Below are 16,430 nucleotides of genomic sequence, written 5' to 3' on the forward strand. Positions count from 1 at the left end.
TTCTAAGAGTCTACTCTGCTCTGATTGGTCAGTCTGTTGTGATTGTCTACTCTGCTCTGATTGGTCAGTCTGTTGTGATTGTCTACTCTGCTCTGATTGGTCAGTCTGTTGTGATTGTCTACTCTGCTCTGATTGGTCAGATGGCCCAGTCTGTTGTGATTGTCTACTCTGCTCTGATTGGTCAGATGGCCCAGTCTGTTGTGATTGTCTACTCTGCTCTGATTGGTCAGTATGTTGTGATTGGTCTACTCTGCTCTGATTGGACAGAAGATTCAGTCTGTTGTGATTGTCTACTCTGCTCTGATTGGTCAGATGGCCCAGTCTGTTGTGATTGTCTACTCTGCTCTGATTGGTCAGTATGTTGTGATTGGTCTACTCTGCTCTGATTGGACAGAAGATTCAGTCTGTTGTGATTGTCTACTCTGCTCTGATTGGTCAGTCTGTTGTGATTGTCTACTCTGCTCTGATTGGTCAGATGGCCCAGTCTGTTGTGATTGTCTACTCTGCTCTGATTGGTTAGATGAGTCAGTCTGTTGTGATTGTCTACTCTGCTCTGATTGGTCAGTATGCTGTGATTGTCTACTCTGCTCTGATTGGTCAGTATGTTGTGATTGGTCTACTCTGCTCTGATTGGTCAGTCTGTTGTGATTGTCTACTCTGCTCTGATTGGTCAGGTGGCTCAGTCTGTTGTGATTGTCTACTCTGCTCTGATTGGTCAGACGGGTCAGTCTGTTGTGATTGTCTACTCTGCTCTGATTGGTCAGACGGGTCAGTCTGTTGTGATTGTCTACTCTGCTCTGATTGGTCAGACGGGTCAGTCTGCTGTGATTGGTCTACTCTGCTCTGATTGGACAGAAGATTCAGTCTGTTGTGATTGTCTACTCTGCTCTGATTGGTCAGACGGGTCAGTCTGCTGTGATTGGTCTACTCTGCTCTGATTGGACAGAAGATTCAGTCTGTTGTGATTGTCTACTCTGCTCTGATTGGTCAGACGGGTCAGTCTGTTGTGATTGTCTACTCTGCTCTGATTGGTCAGACGGGTCAGTCTGTTGTGATTGGTCTACTCTGCTCTGATTGGACAGATGAATCAGTCTGTTGTCATTGTCTACTCTGCTCTGATTGGTCAGACGGGTCAGTCTGTTGTCATTGTCTACTCTGCTCTGATTGGTCAGACGGGTCAGTCTGTTGTGATTGTCTACTCTGCTCTGATTGGTCAGGTGGCTCAGTCTGTTGTGATTGGTCTACTCTGCTCTGATTGGTCAGGTGGCTCAGTCTGTTGTGATTGGTCTACTCTGCTCTGATTGGTTAGACTATCCAGTCTGTTGTGATTGGTCTACTCTGCTCTGATTGGTCAGATAATTCAGTCTGTTGTGATTGGTCTACTCTGCTCTGATTGGTTAGACTATCCAGTCTGTTGTGATTGGTCTTCTCTGCTCTGATTGGTCAGATGACCCAGAATGTTGTGATTGGTCAACTGCTTACAGAGCTTGCCGGAAATGAAATGGCCATTACCATATCATGATTTTCTGCTCCAGAGGCTTCCTCTGCATTTGATACATAGTGACACATGCATAGTGCATTTGCTTTCGGAAAGCAGAAAACAGCGTCTTCTCATCATGTCGACAGCACAAACCAAAGTCTTACAGCTACAATTTAAAGCCTCAGCTACAATTAAGGTGTTTGAGGGCAGGTCAAATGTAACATTGGAATTACTGACAAGTCGTCTTTCTTTCGGGAGACAATAACTCCATTAATTGTGCACTTTGATCTATAACCACGTTCCTGGAGGCCCACCAACAGTGCACATTTTGCATATTTATATTACACACTGCACTGGATGCAAGGTAATATCCAAAAAAGGGGCACTTTAAAATATTTTTTCACTAAATAAACTAAGTAAATAATTAACTGTTCATTCAATTCATGTCCATCAAATAATTGAACTTTAAAAACAGCTGTATGAACACATTATTGATTGAGGTTTAAAACAAACGACACGCGATAATGCTGTGTAAATCTGGTCTACTCTGCATCCTTGATGGGATTATAAACTGTTTAGGATGTGTTTGATACTCACCCAGACAACGGTAGGGCACGACAATAAAAGAACGGGTCTGACAGTGGCCCCAGCCCTTCTTACACCAGCCTGGGATGGTCGATGGAGATGAGGCCTCTTCCACATGAGAGATCAGCTGTCCTGGATACATCTGACATACAGCGAGAACGACAGATACAAACACACGTGAGGAAAGAGCAGGGGACAGGAGTCAGGATCACAACAGTTGGAAGAAGGACAGGGGAATAATACATTTAGCATGCAGAAAACAATAAGAACAAGGGGATGAGCAGTTAAGAGACAACAATAAATAAATTGAATAAATCCATGAAAGCTATTTGGCCACAATCCGTCACTACACAGTGGACTATCTGATTATTTCTGATTTTTCTTTTCAAAATCAGTTGAAATTTTTGTATTCAAAAATGTGCATTTTGTATTTGTATTTTTTTTTTTTGTCTACTTTAAAATGTCATGTTTAATGAAATGTGTTAACTGTGAAATTTACTACTTTATGTGAGTGGAAAAAAAAATTTCTACAATATTTTTCAGTGCAGTTACACATGGGGGACTTTTTATTTGACCACACATGGAATTAATAGCAACCCAGATAAATAGCTTTTTTGTTTGTTTGTTTTTTAGCTGATGGTTACTTTTTAATGTGAAACCTCTCATTTTACCACAAGAGGGAGTCGCTGAGTCAATCATGCTAGATAGGACTGCAGCACTTTACAGTTAATAAAGAAAGAAGAAAAACATTTCTGTGTGTGTCCAGCAGGGGGCGTCAGAAAACGCATTGCGTGTTATTCACGAATTCCCAAAGCAATTACAGCTCACCTTCAAAACATATTTGCAGGGGCACTGAGTCTTACTGAATCATTTGTTCATTATTAGGATTTATTTATGATTCGAAATAAAATCATAAACTGAAATACATAGAAGAGGGGATATAGGAAATGAGGGGGGAATGGATAAATATGTACGTATATTCAGAAATATACATGTGTATATTGTCACATTAGGTTTGTTTCACTATATATTTTTATATATAGATCAGATTTGACAAGACAAGGTCAGTTACACATATAAAAAAAGTTGTGAGTAAAAATTATTCCAATATTCCGTCATATATATATATATATATATATATATATATATATATATATATATATATATATATATATATATATATATATATATATATATATATATATATATATATATATATATATATATATATATATAGTGCTGGGCAATCGATTAATCACGATTAACTGCATCGATGTAATTAATTATACTGTTTATAATTATTATGTATAAATAAATACACACTTCTTCATGTACATATTTAAATAAACTTTTATATAATTTATCTGATATCTATAATTTATAATTCTCTCTCTCTCTCTCTCTCTCTCTCTCTCTCTCTCTCTCTCTCTCTCTCTCTCTCTCTCTCTCTCTCTCTATATATATATATATATATATATATATATATATATACACTGTAAAAAAACATATTTAGAAAAAAGTTGTTGCCTTAAAAAATTTTAGTTAATTGAAATTAAAATTATGAGTTAATACAATGAACATTTTTTGAGATTCGACAACGTTTATTAAAATATCATTAAAAGATTTTGTAAGCATATTGTAATTGTGTTTTATTTCTGATGACGCAGTGAAACATGCCAAATAGTGCTATTTTCATGATTTATCAAAAAAAAAAATATGTGGTTCAGATACAATAATATTTTGAGTTTCTATTTATTTAACAAATTTCCTTCATTGTATCAACTCAAATGTTTAATTTCAATAAACTCAAAATTTTAAGGCAACCAGGTTACTTACTTTTTTAAGTTAAACCAACATTTTTTTACAGTGTGCATATATATATACATAATAAATTACATCGATATATATATATATATATATATATATATATATATATATATATATATATATATATATATATATATATATATGCACACTGTAAAAAAATGTTGGTTTAACTTAAAAAAGTTAAGTTATATATATATATATATATATATATATATATATATATATATATATATATATATATATATATATATATATATATATATATATATATATATATATATATATATATATATATATATATATATATATATATATATATATATATATGTATATAAACACTAACATTTATTGTGAATGTGATTAATCGATTGCACTGGCTATATAAGAGAAAAAAACCATTGACATTGTTATTGTGCATTTTATTTTTTGGGATGACTCTGCTTAAACAATAAAAAAATGTGCTTCATACCTAAGCTAACTGGGCTAAATAGTTTGCGCACACAATGCACACTGCATATCAACGTCCTTTAGTTGTAAATTCATATTCACAATACAGGACAACCTTGAGTCCATTACTGCTTAATTTTGACATGTTGTTCAAATGAACGTAGTGTAATATTTGCTAATATTCTCTGAAAAAGACTATTGTCCTGGGTATATGTATGCATCAAATCCATTCGCACTGGTCTGAAACAAGTGAGAGTGTAATCTTTCAGACATATGGAAAGGGATTATTATGTTCTAAACAAGCTCTGGCAATGAGGCCGCAGTCCACTGGCAGTCTGCTAGTCTAAACCTCATCCAGCCAGAAGAATGACATATTCTTTGGCCTCTTCGTTCCATTTTGATGTCACTCGTGCCAGCTAGCTTATACATCACTTCGTGCCAGGCTAGAATGCGGGCACAATAATGCTTTTAAAAGCCATTAGGCAGAATGACTGGTTGACTGGTTCAGCGCGGATTAGAGCACAACGAGGTGATTTTACACTGTGGAGCTAGGGACACAGTGTGTTGATTCAGACAAGGTTGGACAGACATTGCTGGCACGTTTAGTGCACAGAGAGACAAAACACGCTTTTTTCAGGCTGACGTCTCAATTTTCAGAATTTGCTGTCATGCAATAATACAGGCTTAGAGTATTGTGTGCTGATTTCAGCCATGAAATACGTTAAATCTTATCCGGCGAGGCGCATTGCTGTATTTGGCAATCAAGATATATTGAATGACCAGGAGAATGCACGAAAGCGTGGAATTTTTCAATCTCGTTATCCGTCAGGAATGCAATGGAAATTGGCATTGTACAACATTACAATTCTATGGGGATGCAGGGGAATGCTATTTTGCAATGTTGATATCCTTTAGGGACACGGAAGTGTTTTCGGAAGCGCTGCCGTAAACTGATGAAAAACTGAGGGAAAACAACCAGGCACCATTGCTCATTCCTAATTCCTCTAGATGAGACAACAGGGAACGAAAACTTGCAATCCTCTTAGGAGTCAGAGGATACAGTCACATTAGCCGCACAATATGTTTGAGCCCGGGGCGTACGGAGATCATAAATCTCCACTGCCGATTGATGGTGAAGAATATGGCCATTATCCTGCACACTTAATACGAGAAGAGTTACAGAGAGATTTGCATCGGGTTCCCTGTGTATGCACATAAACGGCGTTGCACATTTTAGTCTTGTTTTACAATGCTAATATTAGAGCTGGCTGCCCTCGGCGTTCACCTTGAGAATATGCTTGAGTGGAGATTGTCTGAGGATGCTTGTCCACATAGTAATTAAACCAATCACAGTGCATGCTAATGTACGTGCGCTGAGTTTGTTGTTTTGTGCTTGACTGAAACTAATTACACGAGTTCAACAGAACAGAATAAAAGTAGAAGAGAACTGTAATGCAGTCAGTCAGATGGAATGGGACTCCACTGAACAGATAATAGCAGTGGAATAGAATAGAATGAGAGCACCAAACAAAATGGTGTGGAATCAAATTATATCAAACTTAATCTGATTAAAAAATGAATGTAACAAAATATATCAATGGAATAGAAAATACTAGACTAAAATAGAATAGAGCATAAAACAAAATACTGTAATTAAACAATACAACTCAAAATAGATGGGTGTGAATATAGCACAAAAAAATAGAAAAACAAATATAGAACATATTGAGCTAAATCCGGTACAATACATGGAATGGAAAAATGTATGTTAAAAATTGTACATGGTCCTTTTTATAAATAAAGTAAAGTAAAGAAAAGACTAGAATGAAATAGAACAGCGTGCAAAACAAAATGCTGTTAAAGGAATGAGAGTATAGTTCCGTACCGATCTAGAAAATTACAGCTTTTTAATTTTTCGTCAGTCTTAGTACACTATGTAACTGCAGAAGAGTCAAGTTTAAAACAGGAAAAATATAGAAATTTTAGATGCTAATGGTCTAATCAGATTCAATGAATTATGGTCAGCTATGCTAAAAATGCTACCGCCAGATCCGGGGAACGGCTGACTTGAGACGAAAACTGTTAAACTCTGTTTTTTAAAAAAGTGGAGTGTTCGTTTAATAACGCTCAAAATAAAGCTAAAAACAAAATACATAGGTGAGAATAGAGCACAAACAAAAATGGAACACAATGTAGCAATGCAAATGTCTAGACTAAAAGTGAATAGAATAGAACATAGAACAAAATACTATAAAATAAAATAAAACAAACAAACAAAAATCTAAATATAGAAAAGACTACTAAAATAGAATAGAACAGACGACAAAACAAAATACACTAAATAAATCTCAAAACAAAAATAAACAAGAGAGAATAAATCAAATAAAACAAAAAGTAACTAGTGCCGTCAATCAATTAAAAATTAACACTTAAACTTAAGTTGCCATATGTGTTTTATATATTTTATAATGTAACAATTTCACAGTATATCTCCAAAAAGACATTTAACCTTTATTAGGCTTCAAAAAATATAACGACTTCACATAAAACCATTATAATAAATGTCATATGTCACCTGTGCCCTTCATACCTGTTTAATATAAGACCTGCCGCTGCTGCACGACGCGGATCTCACGCGTCAAACATTGTATTGCGCAGCTCTTTAAAACAGACATTTTGTCATAATTCTGTGTTATTGCTCGATCAAGCATGAAAGAGAACTTGATTAAAGCCTAGTTCACACTGCCCGATTTTCCCCGATTTTGAGTCGCCGGCAGGTTTTGTGAAACCGCCGACAAATGCCCGAGATCACAGGCAAATCGGTGCTCGTGCACGCGAGTGACAATCACGCAGTGTGAATAATCAAAGACGCGATCAGAGAGAACCGCCGACGAGTCGCCGACGCCCACAAGATATTTGGCATGCTAAATATCTGGACCTGTAGGCGATTGAAACTCCTGCTGTGTGAACAGCGTTTCAATCCAACAATCTCTCCAACAATTTCTTCCGCCATAATCTTTTTTCTTTTTCGCCACAAATCAGCGCACATACAATTTGAAGCAAACTTTGTGCAGTTTATCATTTTTAATAACAATTCCAAGTCTCGCGCGAGAACTCTGGTCTGATGCACGTGTGATCTCGCGTTGTTTACTTGTCACATCGCACGTGTGTTTGGGAAACGTAGTTTGCGCACTGGAGAGAGAGAGAGAGTCGTCGGCGATTCTTCCTCTTGTTCAGTCATGCAGTGTGAACTCCTCTGTCATCAAACCATCGTCCAGTGTGAACACATCAGTGACTGAATGATACCCCAGATCATTCAAAAGAGCAGTGAACCGACGAGTTTGAAAATCGTGCAGTCTGAACTAGGCTTAAGGTTTGCTGTCTGCGGCATGTGTGTGTGTAACATAGACAGGACATTCACAAACAGCGCATTCTCTATTGTCTTGTCACGCTTAAATGGTTTAAAAACATTTGCATGAATAAGAGTGTGATCATATGACGTTGCCAAAGGATGATAGAAAAAAATGGAGGCTGCGTTAATTATGTGAAATATTTTAACACGCTACACTGGGCAATAAACAAAACAAACAAAAAAACGCATGTGTTAACCTGTTAACGTTGACAGCCCTATAAACAAAACAACACAAACAAAGAAAACAAAGCAACAAAACTAAACAACAAAAAACTAAACTAAACAAAACACAATCACATTAGAAAAGCACCTCTTGGCAGTATGACAGGATCTTGCTGGGCTGGGTGAAGCATCCCTGTCGGCCCTGAGGATCTGGTTCCCACTGTCCGGTCTCAGTGTTCATGTGTAGAAGCTGACGACCACAAAACATGGCAATCTGAGGTTCTGCCACATGAGGTCCATTCACCTCCGTCATAGCCAGAGCCTGAGAAAGAGAGAGAGATTTTGACTTTTATGCTGATTCAAACTCAAAGTGACCCTCAATTGTACATTAAAACATTACATTTGATGTACTTGCAGGGGCTTTCTTACACAAACATACTTGTGACTATAACCAAAGCAAGAATGCAGGTCCAAATATATTAAAATACACTACAATATAGCAGGCAAGCACAAGAGGAAACAAGTACACAACACGTTTATATACTAGAAAAGATATGCAAACTTTATGTATTGTATCGTATTGAGAAACTCAAATTGTTCGAAGTTCGGAGTGTCCTATATTCCTGATAAAAACAAGTTAAGCCTGGCTGCCTGTTATTTCTGCAAACTGCAGAGCGATAAGAAATATTTGAGGACAGCAAAAATTCAGAGCGATAGATAAGTGGAAAGGACAGGACGAGGAGAGACGCAGAGACAGGGAAGAAGGGTGAGTACATTTGCTATCACTGCCCTGACAGAGAGGAGGAAATATAACATGGAGACTCATTATTGAATTTCAAATTGAGCCAGCAAGCCAGACCTGCTGATAACCCTAAATGCAGCTTATCCATCTTCCATCAAACGTGTGTGTGTAACTGGAGGACAGGCAAAGACATTACACTGAGCTGCAGATGTGCACAGCAGCGGCTTGTGTCTGAGACCATAGTCACAAATCCTAAGTCTGCTCACCCATCCGGCGAAAATCAAAATGTTATCGAATTCAAAAGGGCGAAGGCGAACTATTATCTTTAAAAAGGAATCAAAACAATGTGACATTTTCACTGTGAATATGTAGTACACTTTCCACAATCCTTTCTAGACTATCTCCGGCTGAGTAAAAAACAAAACAAACAAACAAACAAACAAAAACAAAACATTTAAATAAACACATACTATTATTAAATAACATTTAATTAAGGATAAATAAATAAATAAACACTATTATTAAATAAAACATCATTTATATAAGGATAAACAAACAAACAAACAAATAAATAAATATTATTTGATATGCTACAATTGAAGTATGCTTTATATCAGTAGAAATAAAACTGAAAAACAAATGTATGTAAAAAAAAATGTGGATCATTTGTCAGAGGGTGCATTTACATCTCTAGTTCAGTTCATTTGGTCTGAACCAAGGGCAAACAATTATACATTGTTGCATTTTTCAGCTTTTTTGGTTCCTTTTCACACCACACTGATTGCTTTGGTCTGAACCAGTTGAAACAAACCAAAACGCAGGCATGTGACAACATCCACATCACTCATTGGCCATGGCGAATTTCCTAAACTGCTTTTTGATTGGTCAGAATTTACGTGTCGGGAAAATTCCAACATAAGAGGCAAAGCCAGCAAACTACACAACTCTATGGAGAGACGACTGCGCGGGCTGCTTTTATTCCTGGCCATAATCTACTACATTGTGTGTATTTACTACAGTATGCAAACAATACATTTCTATAATGAAGAGCGGATGCGTTGAAAACAACGTTCTACTGCAGACGGCGAGCGCTCATCGCTCGTCACTTCAAGCGGAGATTTGCATTAATTATTCTTAACTCTGACATGCTCATCTTCCAAAAATATTGCCAAAGATCTATCAGGTAATGCCATACACATAATGTCACCACAGCTAACTACGGCTGCTGGTTTAGTCCAAAAAAATGATCAGTACTTTTGCAGTTGGTTCTCACCACAAACGTTCTCACCACAAACGAACCGCTCCAGGGTTTGTTTGAAACGTACCAAGATCAGCTCTTCAAGGAGGTCTCGGTACGCTTGTTTGGTCCGCTTTTGGTGCGCACCCGAGTGCGATTGCTGCTTTCACACCTGACCAAACGAAGCGCACCAAAGAGGGAAACACACTCTACGATTCAACCGAACTAAATGAGGCAGGTGTGAAAGCACCCTTATTGAAAATGGAAAGTGCATTGCATTATGGGATACATTATGCCTACTACAGGCACATATAGTATTCAGGTGCTCTGTGCCTTCAAAAAACACAGTATACAAGCTGCAGGAAACAGAAGTAAGTGTACACCATTGAGAACACACGCTCAGTCCCTGATTCGTTCTGCTCTCTCGCCTTCTCTCTCACATCACTCAGTTTCTAGCTCATTCACATCCTCTCTGTCTCTTTGGCAAAGGATGTAGGTATCGATCCGAAATCTGTTCACTACTCCTGAAGGAAGGGCCCCGGGGACAGTCACACATGCAGAGCAAACAGTAACCCCGTGCTAGAGTCAGATGTTAATACAAGCTCATTGACCACTAGGTCATTTGAGTACAGCAACACAGAGCAGGAAACAAAGGCTCAGGCGAGAAGAGAAAGTCTAATCAGGGGAGAGGCTTCATTTCATCTGGGTATCTATCAACCCATTTCACTGTTTTAGCCGGCACTCTAATCGCTTCTCTGCATCGAGGAAAATACGAGTGTTTGTTTCTGTGTTTGTATATTGTACATCATTTGTCTTCTGCAGGGACAAGCCTCACATATATACTGTATGTAGCAGACAATATAATCCAAAGCCTCTTAGAACATGTAAAAAAGCCTATTGTTACTTAGCTCACTTTAATATTCCCAAAGCAAATTAAATCAAATCAGATCTATAGCTAAGGTCATATTTCATTCAGGAAGTCAAAAATAATGTTATATGAAGAAACGTATGGTGACCATATAATGTTATTTGTATTGCTTATTTTATAATCGTTTCCATAAATTGATTATTATTATTATTTTGTTCTTTTTAAGGCGATACAATAAAATCAACATGCGCAGGAATGGTCACCGACAGGGCTGCTTTTCAGAAGAGGAAATTACTGCGCCTTTCAAAAGCATCATTAATCTGGGGTTGTCTGTGCTGGAGTGATTTATCCTGGATTAAGTCTAATCTGATAAATTATAGTCAAATTTATATCAGGGTACAGACACTGAATTGAAGAGAGGCAGCGATTTAAATGAACGATTGTTTAAAAGTGTCAGACAGAACACTAGCTTCCATGACACACGAGCAGAATGGGATATTAAAATCATCCGAAGAAAAGATTCATAAAACAAAAAAACAAAAAAAAAAACAAGACAGTCAAGGGTCAATTTTCTGAAATTGAGATTTATACATCATCTGGAACCTGAATAAATACGCTTTCTACTCATATATAGTTTGTTAGGATAGGACAATATTATGGAATATATATTAAAGGTCCCATTCTTCGCTTTTGTTTTAGATTATGCTTAAAGCTTTGATTATGTTTACTGTGTGCAATATAACATGAGTTCATGTTTCGCGTGTAAAAAAACAGTATTTTTCACACAATTTACTTATCTGTACAGCGCTGTTTCCTCTGTCCTAAAAACGGCCTGATGATTTCCTTGTTCTATGAAGTCCCTCCTTCAGAAACACGTAACGAGTTCTGATTGGGCCAGCGCTTCATGTGTTGTGATTGGACAGCAGCTTAGCGCACTTTGCCCGGAAAGGTCCCGCCTCTTACCATAACGGGGAGATGCAAGCGCTGAATGCGCGCTCTTCTCCACGTGGGAGAACAGTGAGACCACGGCCCCTTTTTTGCGTGTTCTTGTGGGCGGAGGGTTAGTCAACAAACGGTTCTAGTGACGTCATTACATCCCTGCACTTCCTGCTGTAGTCCAAACCGGCCGTTCGCTGTAGGCTTTGAAAGGTAACGTCTGTTAAATAAAATATCTCGCTTGGCATTGAACTTTGAGCTTTAGAATTTTACAGGTATTATTTATGCTCTAACAGCAACATTACACACCAACTAAAGTTTGAAAGATGGAATCGCGATGAACGGGACCTTTAAAAAATTGTCTTTAAAGTTGTCCAGATTAAGTCCTGAATATTGCTTATAATAATACATTTTTTGATATATTTACAATTTACAAAATCTGTTCATGCAACATGATTATTACTTAATATCCTATATTTGGCATAAAAGAAAAATCTATCATTTTGACCAAACAATGTATTGTTGGCTATTGCCACCAATATACCCATGTGATTTATGACTGGTTTTGTGCTCCAGGGTCACATATACTGTATGTATACAGTGCTAGACATTTATTATATATAAAATTCAACCCGCCAAATCAATTTTACACGCCCCTGCTGATATTGGCGGGTGTATTTCAGCAGTGGCGTGTAAAAGTGATTTGGCGGGTTGAATTTTATATATAATAAAATAAAACTAATTGCAATATGACACAATCTGCGCATTATAAAGCGCATCATACACACTTCTGTTGAGCTTATGAATGCAATGGCCAATCAGAGGCGTCCAGATTAGGTTTTTTTTGTTTAGTGTGTGCGCTGACTGACAAAATTCTGCACTCTCATCATAAATGACAAAATGCAGATGTAAGTTAAACTTGTCCTAGACTGAAGTGATAATGTTCTTTGTAGGGATGTGCAATTCATCTTGAATTAGATTTGGATTTTGGCTTCCAACAATAATGAAAACAAGGTAATCGAGATAAAACGATTATTGTGCTGCAGCCGAATTCTGTTCAGCGCACAATCCTTTCCTTAACTGCGGCACTCTTCCCTAAGCAAAACTTAAATCAGCCGAATAAGTGAGTGATGTAAAATGCAGTCTACTGTTGCTAAACTGCGGGATGTGCTTGATATATTAAACTGTGTTATTAAAAGCGCATTAAGCCGCAGAAGAAACGCTGTTCCCTAGGATGCAAAGGATATGCGAAGGATACTGTGGGCTTAAGATATGCGCCTAAACGCTCAAATAACCTATATATCAAAATGCAGTATCCTTGTAAACACAATCGGTTATGTCTGTATGTGTAACAGTTTATTAGGTCTGTGCAGCTCTTAAAGTGACAGCAGTCATTGATGTTAACCAAACAAGAAAAGACAAAGCTTAAATCACTTACTCTTGAATAAGCTGTAGTTTAAAATAAGGATTAGTCTATATTTAATGTATACAGCAGTGCTATTTTACATTTGATTACTTTATTTAATTTCTGTTGTAGACGGAATATTATCAGAATACCACTCTTAGTACATCTTCCTGAAAAATCTGTAATTTTTCTTCTGTATTTTTACTACTCTGCATTACAGTATTGACTTTCATTGTTAATTAATATTTAAACAGACAGTTTTTTGTATATGTTTTATTTAAAAAAAAATTATATACAATTTAAATTTTAAAACGTATACACCCCATGCACCACTTTATCATATGCTAGTAGACTGCATGGTCTCATAAAAAAATGAGCCTTACACACAACATCAAAGCTGAATGTATATATATATTTAATAGCATAGTCTAATTCAAGCTAGTAGAATTTCCTTTTCATCACACAACTAGCAATTTTGATCAGTTCGGTTCTGTGCCCAAGAGTGATTTTAAGAGAGACTAACGACAAACAACACATTGTAACTTGTGATTCTAACACCAGACCGGGTGTGCGTCAGTTCTGAATATGATTCTGCACGCGTGAATTCTGAGGGGGAGTGCTGTTGCGAGGTTGCACGACTTAGTTGTAGGCGGAAAGACGCAATCAAAGCAAAAAACAGCTTTTAGAAGCCTCTCACAGTTTTTTTTTTAACACTCCAAAGCTCGCTGCATTTCAATGGCATCCCCAGCAAGGGCACCAGTCTGGCAACCCTGGCAAAGACTGGAAACCCGGCGTACTTTAATCTTCAATGACAGAGTGAATGACAGACACACAGCACTCAGGCAACCAATTAGACTGGAGATGCCCACGGGGAAGGAATAAAGAGAGAGAGAAAGGCAGAATGCGAAAGTGATCAAAGGAAAACCCTGCCTCTGCTGGCCAATGCAAAAACGTTTGAAGTCCTAATTAAAATTTATGAGGAAATAAATATATAAACCGTAGCTGTAAATATACAATAAATATACAGAACCCGTAGGATAGAGAGAGTAAGCAGCATTAGTGCAGAGCTGAGAATAAGAGGCAAATGCCATTAGGAGACTGTTGGATTAAAAATTATGTGAGAAAAAAAAAACAGTCTTGACGAATTGGTTTGTACCGCCGCTGCAGTGATTGCAGTGCACACACACGTGTGTGTGAAACGCTCAGAGAGAACCCTGGTGTCACGACCTTGCACTTAGTCACCGCTGAGTTTCAGCTGTTGATTACTCATGAAACTGTTCTGAAGTCAACATCTGTTCATGTCACTCTTACTTTTGAGTAAAACAGATTTCTAGTTATACTCATCAGAATAAGTACAGTGCACTTTACGTTTTAGGGTTAATATTAACAGTTTCTGTATTATCCGTATTGGATATTGGAAGCAATATTTTATAATGAATATGTTTTTCCCCTAGTTGGAACATAGTATATTCTTCTTCTTTACTAGATTTTAAATACAATTCCAACATTTCTACAATGCAATATAAATGGTTTAATGTGAAAGCATTGTGCTGTGTTACACATCATAACACACATACGAAGAATATGCCTTTTTTGCTATTTTTATATATTTGTCAATGTATCATCAATCCTTTTTCCAAAATGTGTTTTTGTCTTACCATGATTCACTATGCTTAGTCTATAAGTAGTTATATTTTTTGGAGGCATACGCGTGTAATGATACCCTCATGTCATAATACATGTCAAAATACTGACCTCACAATACAATATTCTTGCGATAATACAAGACATTTGGTAAAAGGATAACAAAACAATTATTGTTGATTAATATGCTAAATTTGGTGTTACATTGGGGGTGGAAATGTATGTTTGGACTTGGTGCTGGTAACGCAATGTACAGGACAAAGGTTACACCAGATTACAAATATTCATGAATATGAAACTGGAAATACAGTTATTTTAGACAAATATGCTTGCACTATGTCACTAACTCAGGCCACTTTTTACTGGTAACAAGGAATATATAAGGAGCATGATAGACAATTATCATGACCCACAAATATTCTCCCATTGTATTATTATATATTATTTTCAACATTATATATAGTAGTTTAATGTAGTACTGATAAAAAAAAAAAAAACTGTATACGATACAGATTGTCACTATACATGATACATATTGTTGCATTTTTGTATTGTGATACACTGTGACATGATATATTGTTACACCCCTATTGCATAATTGCATAATTGTGTCCATGTGTCTCGTCATATCCATAAATATCGAAAAACCGCTACAGCTACTTTGAGGTGGGTGCAAGTGGCAGAGGTTATCACAACGAGTAGCAAAAGGTTGACATGTAACGGGTAACTCTTGAACCTTTAAAAAAACGGCGAAAAGAGGAGCGTATGCTGGCAAAAAGATAACGCCGACAGAGATCGTAATAAAACAAGAACCAACATTGGCTTGGTTTTGCGGAGATGGCAAGAACTGAGGGATTTGTATCTCTCTAACAGAGTTCATTTTAAAGCATTATCTATTGTGAAGGGTCATTTCATTATGGTTGCTGCATCGCTGTGAACGTTATACAATAGGTGGTGCTATTACACATCTCCTGGATGAGTACAGTATCTCCAGATCAACACACAGGAAGTGCTACAGGACTGTGAAGCTTTGTGGGTGTTGATGGTCTCGATCTACCCCATCTGTGTTTTGCTCATTGTACTGAATATATTCCAGATGTAGTCTTTGACAAAAACACAATTTTCTCAGCTTTTTACTGAAATGTGTTATTTTTATTTTTATGTAACATACCCATATTCAAGTGTTGATAAAAAAGAAAGAAAGCATGAAGCTTAAATAAAATTGCACTGTATTTATGATACTCATATGTCAAATGCAATCAACAAATCAATGCTGAAACTTCAGTTACAGCAATAAAAAGAACATTGAACAACACTTTTTTGGGGCAAAACATAAAACAATTGTCATTTAACATTAGTGCATCTCTAATATGCGTTGAACTAAACTTATAGTACTATAGTTATTGGTTGCTGAAAGATGCTTATTCAAAATGTAAACATAAATTGAGCAAGGGATGTGTTGAACTTCAAAATCTGTGTAGATTCTCTGGAGGCCTATTTGATTACATTACACTGAGCCGAAACATACACAATTTTGCATACCATGAGCCTTTTTGAAAACCTTTGATGTGGTTTAAAACAGGATGAACCAGGGCATGGTACGGGACCTGCACCTCTATCCACTGAAACACTGCTAAGATAATGGGATGAGATTATTTTAGATTTTTTTTTTTTTTTACTGGGGG

General features: G+C 36.8%; 1 protein-coding gene across 2 annotated transcripts in view; it reads right to left on the reverse strand.

Moving 5' to 3' along the window:
- aplp1 (amyloid beta (A4) precursor-like protein 1) overlaps window positions 1-16,430 on the reverse strand; it is an 80,873-nt gene that overhangs the window by 22,643 nt on the left and 41,800 nt on the right. For both annotated transcript variants that reach the window (XM_067450276.1, XM_067450277.1), the window contains exons 2-3: window positions 8,062-8,235; window positions 2,078-2,207 (exon numbers count right to left, since the gene is read on the reverse strand). In XM_067450276.1, coding sequence (XP_067306377.1) covers window positions 2,078-2,207; window positions 8,062-8,235 — 304 coding nt within the window. The remainder of the gene's footprint in view (window positions 1-2,077; window positions 2,208-8,061; window positions 8,236-16,430) is intronic.

This window comes from Pseudorasbora parva, chromosome 8 (assembly GCF_024679245.1).
Source record: "Pseudorasbora parva isolate DD20220531a chromosome 8, ASM2467924v1, whole genome shotgun sequence".
NCBI classification, from domain to species: Eukaryota; Metazoa; Chordata; class Actinopteri; order Cypriniformes; family Gobionidae; genus Pseudorasbora; species Pseudorasbora parva.